This window comes from Scatophagus argus, chromosome 16 (genome assembly GCF_020382885.2).
Source record: "Scatophagus argus isolate fScaArg1 chromosome 16, fScaArg1.pri, whole genome shotgun sequence".
Classification (NCBI taxonomy): domain Eukaryota; kingdom Metazoa; phylum Chordata; class Actinopteri; family Scatophagidae; genus Scatophagus; species Scatophagus argus.
The window spans coordinates 17,709,967-17,731,161 of NC_058508.1; the positions used below are offsets into that span (position 1 = coordinate 17,709,967).

General features: G+C 40.9%; 3 protein-coding genes across 4 annotated transcripts; 1 reads left to right on the forward strand and 2 right to left on the reverse strand.

The window, feature by feature from the left end:
• The first annotated feature begins 6,982 nt into the window (after positions 1-6,982).
• Positions 6,983-15,586, forward strand: mylk5 (myosin, light chain kinase 5). Of its 2 annotated transcripts, XM_046416125.1 has the most exons (17): positions 6,983-7,535; positions 8,429-8,578; positions 8,826-8,978; positions 9,229-9,411; positions 9,753-9,788; positions 10,886-11,013; positions 11,136-11,289; positions 11,370-11,681; positions 11,769-11,877; positions 12,171-12,374; positions 12,471-12,688; positions 12,779-12,902; positions 13,535-13,687; positions 13,772-13,898; positions 13,989-14,076; positions 14,199-14,339; positions 14,609-15,586. In XM_046416125.1, exons 1-17 carry the CDS (start codon positions 7,400-7,402, stop codon positions 14,812-14,814), a joined length of 2,622 nt encoding a protein of 873 aa, XP_046272081.1. In that variant the 5' UTR covers positions 6,983-7,399; the 3' UTR covers positions 14,815-15,586. The 2 variants fall into 2 exon arrangements, with proteins under 2 accessions (XP_046272081.1, XP_046272082.1); XM_046416126.1 differs by lacking the exon at positions 6,983-7,535 and having other exon boundaries at positions 8,445-8,578; positions 8,822-8,978.
• A 482-nt stretch (positions 15,587-16,068) lies between these two features.
• Positions 16,069-17,148, reverse strand: LOC124073762 (complement C1q-like protein 2). Its single transcript, XM_046416221.1, has 3 exons — positions 16,771-17,148; positions 16,528-16,662; positions 16,069-16,453 (listed from the first exon to the last, which is right to left on the reverse strand). Exons 1-3 carry the CDS (start codon positions 17,027-17,029, stop codon positions 16,167-16,169), a joined length of 681 nt encoding a protein of 226 aa, XP_046272177.1. The 5' UTR covers positions 17,030-17,148; the 3' UTR covers positions 16,069-16,166.
• Positions 17,149-17,963: 815 nt separating this feature from the next.
• On the reverse strand, positions 17,964-20,733 carry si:ch73-141c7.1 (coenzyme Q-binding protein COQ10 homolog, mitochondrial). The gene is made up of 5 exons (XM_046416220.1): positions 20,526-20,733; positions 19,895-20,047; positions 19,302-19,494; positions 19,094-19,195; positions 17,964-18,520 (listed from the first exon to the last, which is right to left on the reverse strand). Exons 1-5 carry the CDS (start codon positions 20,627-20,629, stop codon positions 18,365-18,367), a joined length of 708 nt encoding a protein of 235 aa, XP_046272176.1. The 5' UTR covers positions 20,630-20,733; the 3' UTR covers positions 17,964-18,364.
• Between the last annotated feature and the right edge of the window lie 462 nt (positions 20,734-21,195).

Below are 21,195 nucleotides of genomic sequence, written 5' to 3' on the forward strand. Positions count from 1 at the left end.
ATATGTTCTTTCTCCTTCTATCATTGCTGTCATTTCCTCCTATCATTTGCCACTGTGAGTGGGATGGATGGAGTGTAACAAGTTGGCAGGAGACTGAAGGTTTAAATGTGCTTTTCAGTTTCTGACTTTGATTCAGGGCTTCCGGCCATAAATACTGACCTTACAATGGAGGTATCCTGCTTTTCTCCATTTGTGCTGTTGTCCATTAAAATCATTTCTATTAATGTGAAATTCAAAGCTATATTCCTCACTGAAAATATGATAAATGCCCATAAATATTTCATTTAAACACTGAAACATGTGGAAAAAATTGCTTCTCAGCAGCAATGATTGTTTTTACTGTTAAAGAACCACATTGCTACCAACTAGCAAACAATAATAGTATTATGATTTGTCCTCATGTGCCTTTCAGGCTTACATCAGACCTTACAAGACAGCTAGCTGTTCTTAAATGACCAAACAAAGCCTCTCATACCTAATGACCTAAATAGTCGGATCAGCATGTGGGCCACATCTTTGCAGCAGAGGGAAATATAGTAGAAGCTGCAGAAAGGAGCTCACCACCTCCTTTCCACAGTGCACACCATTTGTCAGGCATTTTATTGCTCTTAAGTGCACAGAGCTCTCAGGGGTGGCTTTGATAAGAAAACAAATGCAACAGGCTGGCAGGGAATGTGCGATGTTAGGGGAGTTTGTTTTGCCCTCTGTTCATCAGGGCTGTATGTGGCATGAGGGAAGAAAACGAGAAGCGCCTCAGCAGCCTCTCCAGCTGCTGAGCTGAAAGGTGCCGACAGCTGCGTGACAGATATTTTGGGAGCCTGCAGCACGCCTGGGATAATAATGGGCTTGATTGGGAGGAGTGTGTGTGTGTGTGGAGGGAAGTGAATGGTTAATGTGCATCCAGACACCACAGTGTGTACACAGCCATGCCACTCTCATAAACTTTCTTGAGGGTGATGGCACATGGATAATACAAAAATGGATGAAATGTCTGGCATTTTAAAATATTGTATTAGTATTGTATATTGTATTGTATTATTACAATTATTTTTGTATAATTTCCTTTTTTTTCCTCCCCCTGGGACGAATACACTGATAGCCCAAAGCGTACTGTTTGATGTGTCGTGTTTCATCATGTCCATGTGTCTTAATCTGTAATTAATCTGCAGGATATTGTCCATAACTGAGTATGTACTGGAAAATGAATTACACATACTCTGTCATATTTTGATGGATATGGATAGATGTGCAGTAACAGTAGATATAATGGCAACTTTGTTAACTTCTGTTTTGAAACTGTTGGGACAGTTCTTAAATGCTAGTGTGACTTGTGATCAAAGCCTTTTCTGATCCAAACACCCTGTGGATGTTATTAAATATAATATACATTTTTTGTGGCATAACAGTGGACCAAAAGGAGTTTTGTTCCTGTGCAATAAAGGCTAAACAACAGAGTCTAGAGAACCATACAATTCAACAGCTCTGGAAGTAATCATTGAAGTTATAATTGATGAGTCAATCAACCCCCTGCAGATACATTGCAAGGCAATAAAATCATTGTTTGGCCTATTAATACAATACTGGAGCAGTCTGTGTACCTGCATCTGCAGGTAAACAGGGTGTGTTAAACAGAGTGAGGTAGCTTCAATCCAGTCTGTGGCTATAGTCACTCTCCTGGGGGCCCCAGAAAGGCCTCAGGCTTCGATGATGACTTATTGAATCGGCTCCTCTCTGGCGAGCGCCGGCCCCCCTGTTTTAATGGAGGCGCTTTTAACAGCTCTTTCTGAGGAATTTACAGCCTTGGCCCCATCCCACTCCAGTCCAAGAGAGAGAAGGTGGGGAGGGAAGCACACTGCAGCCTTGTCCCGACAGAGCCAGCAGTGGAAATGTACAGCTTCAGGCAAGGTGGCAGCAGAGCTCCTGTGCGAGTGTGTGTGTGTTTGTGTTTGTGTGCGCGCCCATCTGTCCCTCTCTCTATATCTGTGTGTGTTTGTTCACTTGGCTGTATGTGCTTCTGAGCTTGCGCTCGTGTGTAAATCTAAGTGAATGAGTGAGTAGTTATAGGAGGGCTCCAGTTCTGTAGGTTTTCTCTGTAATTTCACTCTGTGCACAGCGTAATCACTTCCATGTGGGCCCTCACCAACAACAGAGTGGTGGAGGGCCTCATTGCAAAGGTGGGAGTTAAATACATAGCCACATACAGGCTCACAAATGCTCTCTGACTCACTGAAAAGGGCTGCCAACTCCATTCACTAATGCAACTTTTTCACATTTGGAAAGGTTATTAAAAAATATATCTGACTGGGGGCTACTTCATTCCTGCGTAATTCAGTTTTTGAAAGATTTTAAAGCCAGATTTCTAAAAACAAAAGAACTCTACATAACTGTTTTTCTGTTGGCATATCCAGCCATAAATGTGTAGCGTCTCAGTAGTGCAGACGAGATAAAATCTTACTATTCCCATCAGGAAGTCCAGTTTGCCTAATTTATGCTCATTAGTAATTTCCTTTGGCGATATTAAGTAGATTTGCGTTTTCCTTTTGCTTCCTGTGTTTTTGTGAGTTGGCTCCCACCACACATGTTGAACTGTGGGCCTGGAATGCCCCGAGGACAGCAGGGCGAGACAGTCACGGTCAATGTGTGAAACCAGCGGAGCGAATAACAACAGGAACTTTTGCACAGCAGCATCAGCATTTAAAGACACCTCTGCAGGAATCGCTTGCCATGTGAGCTGCAGGGAAGACAAATCGTGAGATTCTAAGAAATCTTGATGGAAGATGTGGTATTTTAGGAAGTGAGACATCTGCAGTCTACGTCGAATTGAACTGAGACTGAATTCTAAAATTAACATGAGGAGATCCAAACATTTCATTCAAAGATTTGATTACAGCGATAGCTAATGTTAACGTAGTTATGGTAAACAACACCCCCTGCTGTTTTGACATATATACTACAACAATATACACTTTTTAAGAAAAGCATAGTAACCATACAAATAGATCATAATGAAATGGCCCCTCAGCAATAAACCACGTAGTTATTTGATGTCCTGTTAGTTCTGACCATGCATGGGTCTGTGTGTGAATGCTGGATGAGTTTTAGTTTAACACTCTATTATTTCAGTCTAAAAAAAGGCCCTTGGCCGAAACTCATCCACTATTTCTGGGAATACTGTGTGGCAGGATGTCCAGAAGGCCACACAGCAGCTTTGACCTCTCAGCACTATAGTCAAAGGCAATTTATGACTGTTTGTTCTGCCAGCCTGGGAGCTGCCATGAAGAAGGAGTTGAAGGGTCACTGGCCAGCTGGGAAGTGTTACATTTTTCAAGGCATCTTAAAACCTTTGAAATGTTCTCACTGAAACTTAAGTGCGTGCACACACACACAGCCAAAACTCCACCACAACTCTACTGGCTGTGAAGGAGGTGAGTAGAAAATTTATTTATTGTAATAAGTATGTAAAATAGCCATTTCCAGAACAATGTATTTTATGCAAAAGTAATTATTGATGCATTAATATGTATGCATCACTTTAATGATGTAGCTGGTAAAAGCAGAAATTATTTTAATAGCTTGTGAATTTCCCCCTGTAGTTTAATATCTTACCTTATTTTGACCTACTTCATCATTTTTATGGTTTATCTTGCATTAGTAACAGACTGAACACTTGTGAAGCACAAAAGTATATGTAGGTACTATACTTTATTATACAAAGTAGTACTTGGAATTCACTTGAGTATTTCCATTTCATGCCACTTTGTACTTCTGCTCCACTACATTTCAAAGGTGAATATTGCACTGAGACAAAACAAGGATTGTGAAGGTGTCAGTTTGGACTATCATTTACAATACAGAAGTTTTAAGAAAGTATTTTAACAGTGTAGTATTATTTAAGAAAATAATCTTTGTGTAAGACAGCAAAATAATTTAGAATTTAGAATTTAGAACATAAACTGCTTGCATGTACACTGTTGGCCTCTAGATGGTGCTAGTGTCTTCTTTCTAAGTTAAGGACTGACAGCCTCAGCTTCACTGACGAGGTGTATTCAGCCGAAAATATTGTTTATCAATACAGTCAAGAGGATATTATGATTCCTTGTATAACCTTGTGACTGTTTGTTTCAGATGGTTGATCATGTGACACACTTTACTGGAGTTGGCAGTACTTTTACGCACATACTTGTATTCTTTTGATGTTACTTTACTCTACTCTGCTCCACTACATTCAAAGAGAAATGTTGTACTTATTATTTGACTTTAGAAATTAATTGTTTTTTTCAAAATAATTAATTTTTTTTCCTTGTAAATTAACCTAAGCAACAGTATTTAACAGTATCTCAAAGTTGTTGATCAGCTGCAAATTAATTGGTGATTATTTTAGATTATTATTATTAGATTATTTTAGGAACTGTTAAAGTACTACTCTTGCAATAACATTACACAGTTCCACTAACTTTTGTTTATTTTTAATCATTTGAAGTGTTGGAGGTTGGAAAAAACACACATTTTGAAGGTGTTTTTTTGGGCTCTGAGTAATTGTGACATACATACTTTCAGCCTACTTAAGTAACAGAGTACTTGTACACTGCGGTATTAGTACTTTTATTTAATTAAAGGACCTGAATGTTTGCTCTGCCACTGACTGGAATATCCTCAACCTGACTCAACCTGAATGTCACAGTACATTAGCATCACTTGTGGTGGCAGGTTTTGGAAAAAACAAATGAAAAAATGCCCAGAGGGCATTTCAGCTCACTCGGACAAACCTGTTCATGTAAGGGCAAATGCATGTTGTTAGAGTCACGTACTTTCAGACAGAGGGACACATTATTTGCTAATGCATGGCAATCACATTTGATATTAATGGTATCAGAAATATTCACTTATTTTTATGCTTTTCGTATATAATAATAGATATTAGAAGATGACATATGATGTTCCAAAAAATATCCAGTAAGTATAAAAATAAAACTTTATATTTAGTAAAATTATGACATAGCTAAAGTAACAACATAATTTTATTATGTCAACAGAAGATAACGCTATGATACTAATTAATAATAGTATATAATCATAGTTTTTTTTGTTAGTTTGCTCGTTTAGCATGAACACATTGTTAATAACTTCTCTGTTGCTTGCCATTGCTATTGTGATAACATGTGTCTATTAGTTTAACAGTTCCTGGTCTTTATACCATTTCCATTACTTGTCAAGAAACTTGTGCTTATTTTTTAATCAGAAATATTTCCACTTGCTTACCAGACTGTATTTACAACATGTAGTATCTGATTTAAGTTTCAGTGTCATTGTCTGATCTTATCAAGTTTTTTCATTCCATCTTTAACTGGAAAATGAATCATTACATTTACCTTTCATTTTTTGAAACATAAGTTTTACGCCCACTCATATTGCCTCTGTCCCATCTTTGATGCACTGCACAGATTCCTGTCTACAAACAGAAACCTTTCTTCCCTCTTCTTGCGTGACTATCTCCTGTCTGAATCTATCCCCTTAGATTTGGGAGCCCTGATTCTGTAAAAGACAGGGGACTTTTCAGTTTTATCACATGAGTCATTCCAGGACAGTGAGCAGATCGGAGTACATTTATGCCATCAACAGTAAGAGCTGCAGCATGTAAAAGGAGGAGGTAGATTAATGGGTCAGTCAGCGTGTCTCCCTCCTGCTATTGACTCTGTTATGTGTAGTAAGTGGCACCTTGCCTAAATTACATTAATTATGTTCCTACGAGCCAAAGTTCTGTGGGAGAAATGCAGCATTATCAGTCAGTTTCCTCTTAATGAGCAGCTCTGCAGCGTCAGATTCTCTGCTAACTTTCTCTGCGTGTTTTCTTTTTCCCAGGAAGCTGTCACATCTTATTTAAAGCTTTGAGTCAGACCTTATTACATACTGTGTCTATCACAACGTGCTACATACATAAGATGATGGTTTGTTTTGTGCTGTGTTGTTCAATATCATAATACTTATTATCCTCATCTGGAGTGCCAGTGTGTGGCATAGCAGCTTCCCGAACACATGTGGTGTAAGGTGCCATGTTTATGTGACCGATTATTCTGCGGATTCATCAGTCAACGCTGCCTTTGCAAGTTGGATCCTGTGGCTGTGGGATTTTCTCAAACAAGGCGTGCAGGATGTCAGTTTCAAGCAAATGCAACTTGAGAAAATAATACAATCTGTAGTTTTATGAATGAGGTAATCTGTTGAGCAATGCATGCAATCATTTCTCAGTTTACAGTGAAGTTCTAGTGAACTTCAACCGCTTCACCCCATCTCTGGGCTCATTTGACCTAAGAACAATAACATGGGGAAAAATGTAGCCCTTCAGTAAATGTTTGATTTGGGATTTTTTCCCTCACACAGAAACTAAAACAAGCCCCTCACAGTGCTATTCTGTGTGATCACTGATGTGGAATTTAGGAAGCTGGGATGGGAGTGAAGTGGAAAGAGATGTTATGATCACCTCAGTGAGCTTCTGTTGTGTTGATCTGATCATAACAGGTTGATAATTTGTTCCATCCCATAATGAACAAAGCAGATTGTGTGATCTATTGGCTTGACTGTCTGAATAACATATGTTCATCGTGTGAACGACAGCACATCCCCTCTTGAGACACCCCTGGTTACCACGGCAGGAGGTGGATCTGCTGAAGTGTTACCCTGGAAATGGCCACCATGTGTTTGCAGGGATACACTATGCCAGGTCAGGCATTCACAGAGGATTTACAAGCCTGTTGTTCACAATCACAGTTTTACAGTCCACAGGCGTGAAACAAACCTATGCCATGCCGGCATCACTGCATCACAAAGTTCAGTTGCAGCATTGATAAGTGAGAGGGCAAACAGTAGAATCAATAAACGACAGTGCATTCAACAAACACCACACAATACGACCTTTGGCTGGGTGGGTAGATAAGCCCAACCCCTTCTTCTCACAGTCCCTCTTTCTGTCTTTCCTTGTTTATGCATTTTCATGTATAGTGTGTGTGTCTGTTAGCCATGGTGAGAGAGACAGGGGTTTGAGTAGTGGGTGGGGGATGTGTCATTAGAATGACTTTGGAGCGATAAGGAGATAGAAAGGCAAAAGCAAAACAGAAAGACTGGTGATGTAGGTGGGGTTAGTGTAGATCAGGGGAGGGTGAGAAAACAGGGCTCTAACATGTGCAGAGAAGTGTAAGGACTGAGACCAGAGCTGCACTGGCTTAGCAGTGAGTGAGAAAGGGGGACAGAGCTTTGGTTTAACAGACAAACACTCAGAGAGACCAAGCTGCGGAGGCCCACACAGCAGATGCAAAGAAAGGAAGTGTGATAATCAGCTTGGGAAATGACTGTGTAAATTATTTGCTGTTGTTCCGCTCACAGGCTGGGGTACTCTTAAACAGAAATGAACGGTGAGGGCAGCAAACAGCGCTATGTGTCAACCTTCAGGATGCACATCAAGCCACCCAGTGCATCATCTGCACCAAGGAATCGGCCCGGACCTATTGATTCCAGGACTTCAGGCAAATGTAGCGACACAGGTAAGGGCTGCATGAGAGAGGTGATTAAAAATTTTAGGTGTGTGTGTGCTAGTGTTGGAAAGAGCTCAACTGGTAACATTTAAACATGTTTATAATGTCAGCATTTGAACAGACAAGTCAGAACATGCTGCCTCTTCTGATAACAGTTTGCTGCCATGCCACAATAGACTACAACAACTTTTATTTGGCGTAAAAAGAGAAACTGAGAGCACGCACTCCAAGTTTGTTGCTTTTAAAATTAATATCCGGTACTATGTTTGTCCTTGTCAAAAGTATCTGACTGTTTATTGTATTAGGGACCTTTCACTTCCATGTAAGCCCACACCAAACACCAAATTTCTTGTGCTCTCAAACCTTGAGAGCTTCACAGATTCAGCTCTGAGTTCTGTCAAACTGCTAGATTTTGTCTAAGACTTTGACTGTTGACATGAACAATATATTTTGAGGCAAATGATCTGATGTTAGTACTGCAATTTTCTGGTCAGCAGTGTACTGAATTTATATGACATTTGGTAAACGAGAAAAGGAAGAGCAAAAAAGAGAAGAGAAAAGAGGTGGTGTCAACTGCAGATGAGAGCATGGAGCACACTTCTAGTAGGTGTTATTTCAAGTCACTGTTCACTTCAAGAAACCCAAGGCCACAGAGTATTAGTGTGATAATACAGTACTTCAGTGTGTGAAATAATGCAAAATACAAGATATGAATAACATTTGTGGTCAAAATTTAAATATTGAGATGAATTTAACTAGTATTAATAAATGCAGATACATGAAGTTTTCAGGAAGGTCACTAACAACATTTAATAAACATTCTTCCTCAATATAGAATGTGTTGCTCTTGTTTTCTTTATATGACTCCTTATTATTTTTTTACCACTCTCCTGTCTACCTAGGGTCTCTTAAATTATCCTCTTATAAACGACTGGATCCACCCGTCTTCATAGAGCCCCTGGAGGACTGCTGCGTGGACGAAGGAAGTGACATCATACTGCGGGGGGTCATCGCGGGCAGTCAGCCAATCAAAGTGTTGTGGTTGCACAATGGTAAGCAGCATAACATAATGTCTCAATTCCATTTACTTTGCTACATTGTATAAACAAAAGCAGCGGGAGTTCAGTTCTGACTGGCTGAAAGATATAATGTCCGACAAGGTGTCCATTATCAGTTACACACCAGAGTGTTCTGGCCTCTGGCCTCTCTCACATGCTTTCTCTTTGTTGTACTTTACTGCACATGACACTAGTCGAAGAGAATTAATTCTGATTTGTGTTTTTGCTCCTTTATGGGCAGGTGAAGTCGCCCGTTTTGGGAATTCGTCCTTTGATGGCAGGGAGACGAGTTTTGTGGTAAAAGAGTCCTTGCCAGAAGATGCTGGGGCTTACACCTGCCTGGCAGAAAACAGTGCAGGGAAGATGTCCTGTTGTGCTGCTGTTGTTGTCAGAGGTGAGTGAGACACAAGGGCACAATGGAGGCTGTTCCATGATGGACTTTAGAGGCAATTCATGCAGACATCTTCTTTCAGTTAGTCAACTACACAGTTTGCTGCTAATTTGTAAACTCTACCTCTTGCAAATTGTAATTCAGGACTCCTCATGTGTTGAATATTCATTCTGTTATTTAGTCCCATTTCTCAGTTTCATTTCTGATATTCTGCCGGCTTTTCTCCTTTTCCTCTTTCTGAAAACCACTCCAGACTTTGAAACTATCTGTGGTGTGCAGAGCCTTGTATCAAATATCACCAGTTCTGCATCCACGAGTACTTTGGAGAACGGAAGGTCACCACAGCTTCCCAAAGATGAGCTACAGAAATTCAGAGGGTCTATCTGTACTTCCCCTACATGCGCCGATAAACTTAGCCCAGTCTCAACTCCAAGAGGTAGTATATCTTGTCCTCTTTACCACTGTCTTAACCTCTTCCGGATATATCCAAGTTATATTTTCATGTGAACAGGAAACACATCATTTCCAGTCCTTGTGCAATTGGTTGTCAACATATATGCCAGTCAGGAGTTATGCGGGACTTCTACAACAATGCAGCTTTTTGATACACCCACTAAAGTTTCTCAGTCCCAAGAGAACACCATGTAAGGGAGTGGACAGTGCACAGTTCAGTAAAATTTGCAGCGTCTGTAAACTGATAGCCATAGAACAGAAGAGCAGAGCCACACCTCTATCCTAACCTACTAAAACCTACCTGCACGACATCTGTCTCTGCAGAAGTCATCCCCAAGAAGAGAGCCAACTCAGGAACAGGTGAGAAACACAAACACAATTTATTTTTGCTCCCAGCTCACTATCTCTGCCAAATCACCAAGCAATGCACCTGTCGTTCCATCATTCACTCACCTTCTTATTATATTGTCTCATTTGTCTTGCTCGTGCTAATGTAACTTATTCGATAGAGCCTGTTCTTTTGTGAGTTGCTTCTGATGTTGTTTTAGTTTGCCCTGAAGCTACAGCTTCATTTTTAGCCTTTGTTCTTGTCAAAATGTTGTCAGGCTTTAAGCTATTGTGCTCCAATATACTGGGGAACATTACCTCAGGGTGTAGGCTGCAACAGTAAATGCATTTAAAGCTCACATAATACAGTCTCAGTGTTTGCTATGAGTATACAAGATCTGTAGTTTTGTACGGTGGTTATGTTATTTATGACTTTATAAATGAGATTTAAGTGAAGGCTAGAGACAATGGATGAAGTAATTTAGCATCAGACTGCGCGTTAAGTAGGTAACTGTAGATACTAAAGCCTTTTCACCATAAATTTATCAGGTTCTTTATTCAAATTCACCATACTGATGCCACAGTGTTTGAATGCTGACAGTGTGAGATCATGATATTGACTCTCACTCATATATGGAATTGTCTAGTCTACTGTAAATTGATTAGATGATTATAGGATACTGTGCAGAAAAATGCATTTGTCTGTGTTTGCTTCCTTTCAGTATATTTGTCTAAGTAAATAGTGTTAAGCATATTACAGAACCGGGATGCATAGAACTGGTGAACTTAACATTGTTTAACACACTTGATTACACAAGGACAGGTTGTACTTGTGTTGAGTAGGTCATATGTGTTTTGCATTTGTTTCCACTTGAGACACTTGGTCTGCAGTATACTACAACAATAAGGGTCTCGGAGGAAATGCGTTTCCAGTATGTACAACACAAACCACAGATCAAGTACTCCCATTCAGATATCAGACAATTTCTTTGTCCTTCTGTCTTTATCTCTCATACCACATTGGTTAGTTTCCTTTCAGTGGGACGTTTTAGTCCTTCAACTCGACCAATGGTACTACAATGAGCAAGTAGGCTCTGAGTCAAAACACTCACTTTGTTTTGTCTTTGCAGGTCCAGTGCTACAGTTTGAAAACCCTCCACACCACATTAAGGTGGAGGTGGGACAAACTGCCCGGGTGACGTGTCTTTTTACCAGCAGTCCTCCTGTAGTGTCATGTTGGATCAGAAACAAAGAGCAGGTGTTGTAATTCTATTGCTCTTTTCCACAATGTCCACTTTCTGCCATCATCCCAGCCTTACTTGTCTTCACTGCCTCTCAGCATTTATCTCCCTCTCTTTCTGGTTTTCTTTATATTCGCAGATAGTGGATGGTCCAGAGCTGTGGGCAGAAAACACAGATGTGAGCAGTACACTGGTTATAGCAGAGGCTAAACCACAGCATACAGGTCGCTACACTATTGTAGTAAGAGACCGCAAGAACTCCGCACAACACACACTCACCCTTTCAGTGATAGGTAAGACAACAAACACTGCAGTATCAGCACCATATAAAGTTAGCAGTTCCTTAACCAATTTATTCATCATTATCCACCAGAGAGACCACAGCCTCCTGCCTCCTGTCCTGTGATCTCCCTTATCTCTCCCACCAATCTTGTGCTGTCCTGGTCGGGACCCTGCTACGACGGTGGCAGTGCCGTCCTGGGTTATGTTGTTGAGGTAAAGAACCAAGGACCTGCTGAGCCCGGGGACTGGACCGTTCTTACTGCCCAGTGTAAGAGTACATCATACAGAGTGTGCTCTGGGGTGCAGCCTCAACAGGACTACTGTTTCAGAGTGAGAGCCTACAACGAAGCGGGAGTAAGTGAGCCAGGACCAGTGTCAACAGTGGTTAGGATGGAGCAGAAAGGTGAAGTCATATGCGTTATTGATACAACATTTGAAAATACAGGCAAATAAAATCCTTATATTACAGCTATTGTGTCTTTGTGTGTAGACTTAGACAAACCACAAGAAGACGAAGCCCCTCAAGGCTACACCTGTGTCTCTATTGAAACTTCGCACAAAGTCACAGATCACTACAATTTGCAGGAGAAACTGGGAATGTAAGTATCTGTCAACAACAAAATCCATTTTCAAAATAAGCTTTCCCAAGTAGGGTCAGAAAGTACTTCAGATCCACAAGAAAGCTTGACATTTCAAGGGAGAACATGATTGCGCTTAAAAGCGTGGGTTGGTTGAAATAGGATAGAAAATAGAAGTCCTGCCAAATGCAGCAGAAGGAGGATTAAAATTCATGCCTGTAGAGACATGGATTTCCCCAAGTAAACAACAGATACACACCAATTCAGGTTTGGAGGTCCAAAGATAAAAATGACTAAACTTGTCTCTTTATTAGGGGAAAGTTCGGCCTAGTGTTCAAATTGACCCACAAAGAGACAGGACATGTGTGTGCTGGGAAGTTCTACAAAGGCCGGCGTGCCAAGGAGAGGGAAGCTGCCCGTAAAGAGATAGAGTTGATGAACTACCTCCACCACCCCAAACTGGTTCAATGCCTTGCGGCGTATGATCACAAGCCTGAGATGGTCATGGTCATGGAGTTGTGAGTATCATTATGAAAGCCACAAATAGCTGAATATGGTTATATGCAAAGAAATATAATAACCATTTGCTGTCACTGTGTTGTGTTTGTCTGTAGCATTGCGGGCGGGGAACTGTTTGAACGTATTGTGGATGACAACTTTGAGCACACAGAGCCTGCCAGTGTGCGCTACATGCAGCAGATCCTGGAGGGGATTGCCTACATGCATCAGCAGAACATTGTCCATCTGGACCTCAAACCTGAAAACATTGTGTGTGTTGACACATCTGGCACCTCGATTAAGATAATTGATTTCGGCTTAGCCAGCAGACTTGGTATGTCAAATGAAAATCTTTCAATATTTACTTGGCATTCTAGTGTACTTATATGTCTTAATGCCAAAATATGCACTTTATGGTTAACAGATGACAACACACCTCTGAAGGTGATGCATGGGACTCCAGAGTTTGTAGCACCTGAAGTGATCAACTATGAGGCTGTGTGTTTGGCCACTGACATGTGGAGCATTGGGGTCATCTGTTACATACTGTGAGTATAGCCTTTCTTTATTAAAGAAATAGTTTGAACGTTGAACAGTAGTTCAATGAAAACACTTCTCTCTTGTCAGTGCAATTAATATGAAGCCACAGGCAATTAGCTTAGCATAAAGACCGGGAAAAGTGGGGAACCATCTGAAGATAGAAGTGCTGGTAGGAGGGTTTTGTGACATTTAAACAGAGGCATGTTGGCTGTTTCCTCTTGTTTTCAGTCTTTGGACTAGGCTGACCAGCTGCTGGTGGTCTTCTTGTCTAACTCTCAACAAAAAAGCGAATGAGAGAATTTGAGTATTGGAGTATGTATGAGTATTCCTTATATGCCAAGCATATTTTGCCTTCTACAAGTAAACTGGTGACAACAGGTTTTCTGACAGTGACTGGCAATGAAAATTGCCAGCAGTGAGTCAGCCGGGCCCATGTTTATGAAACTGACCTAATCCACTTTACCTCTCAGTCAGAAGGCCTTTTATCAACTGCAGCTCCTCATAATTACTTTGAGAAATAGAACATAAACTGATATGTTCAGTTTGTGTATGTGAATGTTTAACTGGCTCTCAATGCCACCTAGTGGATACAGGTTGACACAGTCACGGTAATGATACTGCCGTCTATCTTTCTCTTTAGCCTAAGTGGTGAGTCCCCATTCCAGGGGAGCAGCGATGCAGAGACCCTGGCCTTGGTCACAGCTGCCCAGTGGGAGTTCGATGAGGAAAGCTTTGATGAAATTACAGAGGAGGCCAAAAATTTCATTAGCTCTTTGCTCAACAAGGACACCAGGTGATTTCATATACATACAGGTATAAAACAGCATCCATATACTATCCTCACTTAACAACTTGTAACATTTTGTGTGCTTCCCAGGCGGAGGATGTCCTGTGAAGAGGCTCTTGCCCACCCTTGGATGGCAGCATTTGATTCTGGAGATGTGCAGACCAAGAATCTGTCCAAGGAGAAGATGAAGCGGTTTCTAGCCAGGCAAAAGTGGAAGGTAAAACCTCAGCATAGTATTTATATGTGTTTGGTTGAGTTTCAGATGTTGTTTTTTGCACCGGATCATTGATATTGTTTGATTACACAGAAAGCAGGTAAGGCCTTGCTGGCCCTGAAAAGAATGGCCCTGTTGTCAAAAAGTGAGAGCGCTGGATCACCTACCAGTCCTGGAGAGGGTAAGGCAGTCTCGTTCTTTCATTATTTTATCAGAATCATTTTAGTTTCCTGGTTTAAAGTTTCTGTATAGCAGTCCTGTGGATTTCCCCCTCTTTCATTTGCTTCCTCCTGCCTCTCTCAGACTCACCTCTGAGCCCAGAGACAGAGGATGCCCTGAAGTCTTTGGAGCGCAAGATGCAGGGCCCACCTCAGTTCACCCAGAGTTTGGTGGACCAGACAGTAGCTAAGGGATCCAATGCCCGTCTTTCATGTCACCTCACAGGTACACACGCCTGCGTAATTTGAGGTCTTTATTCAAGGTTCCTTTTTGTGACAATTTGGGTGCACTGTGCATAGCAGTGACTTGAGATTTGGACTTGAACTCAGCAACCTTTAAAGCACAACTTAGGAAGAAATATGTTCAGAATCAGCCTAAAAGACTTGCAACTGAACTTCCCCCAAAAGACTTAAAAACAATTTGTTACAGTTCAACTTCATTTCAGAAGGTCTGCCTTTTGTCCTTGTCCTCACCCCTCCCATGTGTCTTGGCAGGATATCCTGATCCGGAGGTGGTGTGGCTGTGTGGTAAAGAGCCTGTTATGGAGTCAACCACAGTTCAAATAGAGTACGAGGAAGATGGCCGCTGTACCCTGGTCATAACCAAAGTGGGCCTAGATGACACCAACGTTTACACCTGTCGAGCCACCAATGACCATGGGGAGACATTTTGCTCAGCCAAACTGATTGTTCAAGAGTAAATTCATGATATCTATGTATGGAGAGTTAAAACCTATAAACATAATGTTCATGTGTGCCTTGAACAGCTGTATTATGCATTTTTTTTCTTCACTACAAATGGGGAGTGAATCCACATCCTGTATTGTGGCTGGAAATATATACACATGTATTATTGTATAAAATATATGAACAGATGAATGTTATTACAGAGCTACAAGCACATAAAGGTTGATATTTTCTCATGGGACTAAAACATGGTAATTCATTGTCTTCAACAATGTTGTTTCAGCTTAACCCATGAAACTATTTCTTACTTTAGGTGAATAATGTAAAGATTCCCTTCCAAACCTAACAAGAGGTAACATGAATAACAGAGGTTTTTGAACTGAAAGCAAACAGGCCTGAAATGATGCTGACTTTGTTAGGCAAAACCAGGCAAAAGCTAGATGACAAAGGAAGGCCCTCCAGGCAGGGGTGAAAGGTACATCTTATGAAATTGCCTCATGTTTTTGTCATTATTACAGGTGTTTCATTTAGGCTAATTACTCTCTATAAAGCTGAAAAGCCCTGCCAGAGTTGGCCCTGGGGACCCACTGACCTTCTACTCAGCTAAATTATTGCTCAAGATTCTGTGTATGGACACATGAAAATTAAAGCATACAAAACCTCACACCACCAGCACCAGTATTTTTATATTTCATTTTCTATTGTATTTTTTAAATCATACATTCTTTTGTGGAATTTTACCTTTAAATGTAAATAGACATAATGTAAATAAATAGTGAGGCTACAGGCATTGTGCAAAGAAAGCTTGATGTTTATTTTGATACAAAGATGTTTGTTTGTTCAGCAAAATCCATACAAAGCAAATAATTTTCCCATCATATTTTCTAAATGCTCCATTTATCCATCCATCCATTTTCTATACCGCTTATCCGTCAGGGTCGCGGGGGAGCTGGAGCCTATCCCAGCTGACTACGGGCAAGAGGCGGGGTACACCCTGGACTGGTCGCCAGTCAATCGCAGGGCCAACACACAAAGACAACCACACACTCTCACACTCACACCTAGGGGCAATTTAGAGTAGCCAATTAACCTAATGTGCATGTTTTTGGTATTGTGGGAGGAAGCCGGAGAACCCGGAGAAAACCCACGCAGGCACAGGGAGAACATACAAACTCCACATAGAAGGGCCCAGACCGGGATTCGAACCTGGAACCCTCTTGCTATGAGGCGACAGTGCTAACCACTGCACCACCGTGCCACCCATGCTCCATTTATGAATAATTAAAATGATCAGTTAGCAGTACAAAAAAGTTTTCCTTAACTGTAAAACCAGGAAAAACCATGCAGACCTGAAATCCCATTTGAATTATGTAGTGAAGAGAAGAAAACCACTGAAGGTGTTGTAGTTCATGCCATCATCATAGACGATCCTGTTTGTCTGGAGCTCCACATACACACTGTCTCCCACCTCGAGGGGGATGACCGCAGCGTTGCTGCCCATGTCATTGCCATCAGTGCCAGAGGTGTCCCAAACAGATGTCAGCAGTACGTCATTCTTCTTGAGGCACACAACAGAACTGGGAACGGGACTGAGGTTGTTGAACATGGAGAATCGAAAGAAGTACATTCCTTTGACCACTGCTGTGAAGATGCCTGCCAAAATAAGAATTATTTAAATTTCATGCTCTTTCACCATCTTTCACTCTCTCTATCTCTCAAGCATATACCTGTGGAAGGATTGTAGCAGTTGCCAGTGTTGGAGAAGACCCTCTTATACTGCAGTGGGGTAGCAGTGGTGAAAGGTCCAATGTTTCCAGAGCCAGATTCCCTGAGAGCTGCAGAAAAGGCCACCTGAGGACTTCCTGAGAGCCACAAAAATAACACAAACACATTACAGATAAGAATTAATGAAGAGAGGAATCAAATGCCATTACTATATTTTACTTTCACTATAACATTTGCTCTTTTACCTCCAGTCAGGCTCCGCAGTTCCAGGATATCTTTTTCAGCGTTTTGCAACATAGACTCCAGGAGTGCTATTTTTTCTGCCATGTTTGCGACTTTCTCTCCCATTGCTCCTAGGTTTTGAGTTATGGAGGTGAGGGAGCAGATGTCACAGCAGCTTGTTGAGCTTCCCGAGCACTGATGAATTTTGCCGTCATTTTCACTGACTTGCCCCTCACACAGACAACAGCTGTACACTAGTAGCAGGACCACAATCGTCTTCATCCTTATGGTTTTAAAATCTGTGCTTCTTTGCAGTCCTTCTCTGACAACCCCCCTTCCTTTATACTTTGTCTGACATTGTGCAAAACAAGAAACCACATTCAGGAAACTCCAAACTATGCAGAAAGCTAAAGTCCAAGGAGATCAGATAACATGCAACCATTCTTATTGACTTACAAAGGAGGCCAAGTGAGGTTACATCGTGATTTCTTTTTTCCCATATGTTGATCACGATACAGTGCTGTTGATATAATCAAAATTCAAAATCAGAAATACTGACCAATTGCCAATATTGTAATTATTCAGTGACTTTAACTCAATATTCTAATATGAAAATGAAAATATTCATATCATGTTAATTGTACACGTATGACACTAAGTAATCTGGTGGATGCAGATGTTGGGCCTTGTAGATCTTTTATCTTTTTTTACTTCTTTTTGTGCACTTTTGTACAGTTATGGTTACAGACTTGCTCTCCACCACCCTATACTCATGTTTTGAACATAACTCATTTGCCAAAAAAACACAAAAAAAACCACAATGCAGTTAAACATTTCAGTGAAATAGCGTTGCTGAATTACTCAATGAATTTTCATCATTTGTTGTGCTGAGTCACAATAAGTTAATGATTGCTGATAGTGTGGTTAGGGCAGCCATGTTGCAAAATCTTCCAGCAAGCTTATCACACTGGTGTAATAAAAATCTAACTTTCAATCTGCAAGATGAAAATCAGGTCATTAGTACTGTGCTTACACAACTCTTCCTGGATGCTTTTTTTTTTGTTTTTTGCTTTTTTTTTCCAAAATCTTCTCCAAACACAAGAAGTAAACTGTTGCAGATATGATTCACATACACTGGTGTTCATTGCAGCAATTTCAGCAGCATATAAAAAAAAAAAAAAGAAAAAAAAAACAGACCATAAATGACACTTGGATGTAGGTTTATCAAAATAAAAGCTTTTTAATTCCAGTTACTAAAAAGGCCGGACAAGAAAAAAGCTTTAAATCCTTTTAGATGCTTCGGCACTGCAGGAGTTACTTGTCTTACACAGTTTTACAAAGAAAACATTTGTGTTCAACATGTTGAATTTAAAACCAAAGATTTATTCCTATCCCAAAAATAAATATATGTACAAGTAAATAAATTAACTTGTGGCTTAATAAATTAACTTGTGGCTTATAGATAAATAGTTAAGTAAGTATATTCCATGTGCATGTCAACTCAAATAGAATATATGAGTGAATACAGAAAGAAGATCCAGTCTCCTTTGTAAGACAAGTGTTGACAGTAATCAGAGCAGGGTTTGGTTAAAAGTCCGGGAGGTGAAAGGGGTCGCCTCATGCCGACCGCCTCCTGAGTGGCACCTCCTGCGGCTGGTTTCCGTAAAGCATCGCTGCCCGTGACTCGAAGGCACCGACCATCTGCTTGACCACTTCGTCAAAGAACATGCTGGCCAGCTGAGAGTGCAGCAGAGACTTGAACTCAAAGGACACCTACAGAAGACACAGGAAGCGTCGATTCTGTTGTTACTTTGTTAAAAAAATGCATTTGTCTGAAGGTCAAAATCAGAAACCATGACAAAAATCAAAACACGAGATAACTTGAGTGAAAAGTCATTTCAGGCAGTCTGAATACGCTCCTTTTAAATGTTCATTGATAATCAGCCTCCCTTTATTCCACTGACATTGAATACTTCCTGGCTGACCCCGAGATGATCTGAGCCAACATTAAAGACAAACTTCTGTCAGCAGCTCCTTAACACTGTTCCCTGCCCTGACATCTATTTCAGGTCTCCAGAGACTAAATTTAGAGCATAATGAGATTTTACTCTACACTTCCTTCCTTCCTTCCTTCACTAAGCCATTCACAACGATGCACGACCAGAGACATGGAATCAGTCTCTTCTTCAGGAGACAATCTGGTCTCTTTAATACCAAATTTATTCCTTTCTGATGAGTGTTTTTTTCCATGGATTCACTGTCACTGCTTTACTGTGGGTGCTGAAAAAAAAGCTGATTTCCTAATGGCTTTCAGGATCAGATATTCATTTCAACTAATACACTTACACAGAACTCCACTTTGCAGGAGGCTTGTAGGTCTTTGGCTCCAGGGGCAAACCTCCATATTGTTTCGAGATGGCTGAAGAGGGATCCGTCAGTGCACACAGCCTGTTTCAAAAGACACTACTGTTTAATTTATCACTCAGTACGGATTCAAGAGCCAAGACACCTGCTGTCACGGTTATTTTCTGGAGCTACCAAGATAAGGACTTACCCTGACTTTGTGGTTAGGGATGACGGTGACCTCAGAGGTGTAGCGCTCCACGATGGGCGGGAAACCTATTTCGAGCTCTGTCTGAATGTTACCATTTCGCCTCTTGATGACGCGAGACTTCTTGCACCAGGGGACAAAGTGCTGATACTGGTCCACACTGGCTACCACGCTGTACATCTGCTCTGGAGTATACCTGAGCACGCAGTCACATGAAAAGAGATCAAACGACATGATATCACCAGGTTGTTTTAACTTTCTTTTCAAAGCTCAGTTTAAGTGTATTTTTGTAACCCTTTGTCAGGTTTACCTTTACACTTTTTTAGTTTAAATAATCTTAAAATAAATGTTTGTTAAGTCACTATATATGAGTGAATGAGCTAACACAATGGTGGCTGATGAAAGCCCTTGCGTTTGTAGTATTACAAAGTGAGTGTCTGGTAAGAATCACAAGTAACACACATTAAATAATGATCACTCAAAGAGTTAAAGCAAGGAGTATGGACTTGTGAAGATTGACTTGAAGACGTTTCACTGCTAATCCAAGCAGTTTCATCAGTTCTGAACTGATGAAGCTGATAAATCAGGGCTCTCACCCTAATGTCCGGCACTCGGAGTACTCCATCCTGCGGGTGCTGATAGGAGCAGCCAGGTTGATGAAGCTGCGGGCTGGTGTGCTGACGGGGATGGCGGAGCAGAGGGGAAGGCTGGCCCTCCTCACTTCCAGGGCCCCACAGGTACCCACGCATCTGAGGGATGGAAATTATATATGAAAACACGTGAATTCATGAGTTTGTGGGAAACCTAAAAAATAAAAACATCGCAGAATTGCTCAGTGAGCAGGCCATGTAATGGATCAATATGTTTCTATGCATTTATTCTGGATGTGTTTAAGAATAACAAAGTTTACAGTATTTATGATGTAAATGCATATATATGAAGATCATTTTAAGGCATAACGTTCAATAACACTTCTGCGTCGGCAGGTTACTGAGTGAGACACAACTTAGTCCTACCACAAGAGCGAGAAAAGAGTCCTAAAAGAGTAAGTACCGGGTTCTCTCTGCTCTAACACTGGAAGTTTAAAAAATGTCTCCGGGAATGTAAAGAAACATGTTATTATTACTGCAATCCACACATTTTGATAAGCGTATGTCTGACTGAACAAGCAAAATGATGCCCATTTTTTCGATCGCATCTCTGTGGAGAAGTCACAGAATCACTCACCTGATATTTGCTCTTTTCGTGTTTCTTCGCACAACCTTTGAAGAGTGGGCTTCCGACATCCCCAGCAGCGCCTTAAAAAGGAGAGGAGTCGTTTTGTTGGTCATGGTGAAGTTTATGTTTTAAAAATTAACACAGGTTCTCAGGAGACACGTCGCTAATTTCACACATTTCAGCAGCGAAGGAAAGCCGGCTTTATTCTGGCTGATGAGACGCGCCACTTGCCCCATTAATGACAACAGTGACGTTCATGGGAGGCGCCATTGGCTCTGGCCAATCAGAAAGAAGGGTGGATAAAGTTTAAAAGTCGGGATTGATGCCTGAGGTGCGTCCTGAAAAGAAATCTTTCATAAAGGTGGTACCTATTAAAGACATTCAGACAGCTTAAGGTTGTACTGACTGACTGAAATCAGAATGTTTAACAAACTGAATATTTTAATTGAAGATGTCTTACATTTAACAGTGAAGGTGCAGGTTTTATAAATTGTATCGTTATTATGGGATCAATACTGACAATATCAGTGACAGTTAATCTGCTCAACCCTTACTCATGCAGAGATGGACACATGATGTTCCAAAATACTTCATCAAATGGGAGTCTGAGCTTTACATTAAAAAGCTGTGAAGCCATGACTTGTGCACAGAACTAAGACTAACATTTCAACTCTTATGA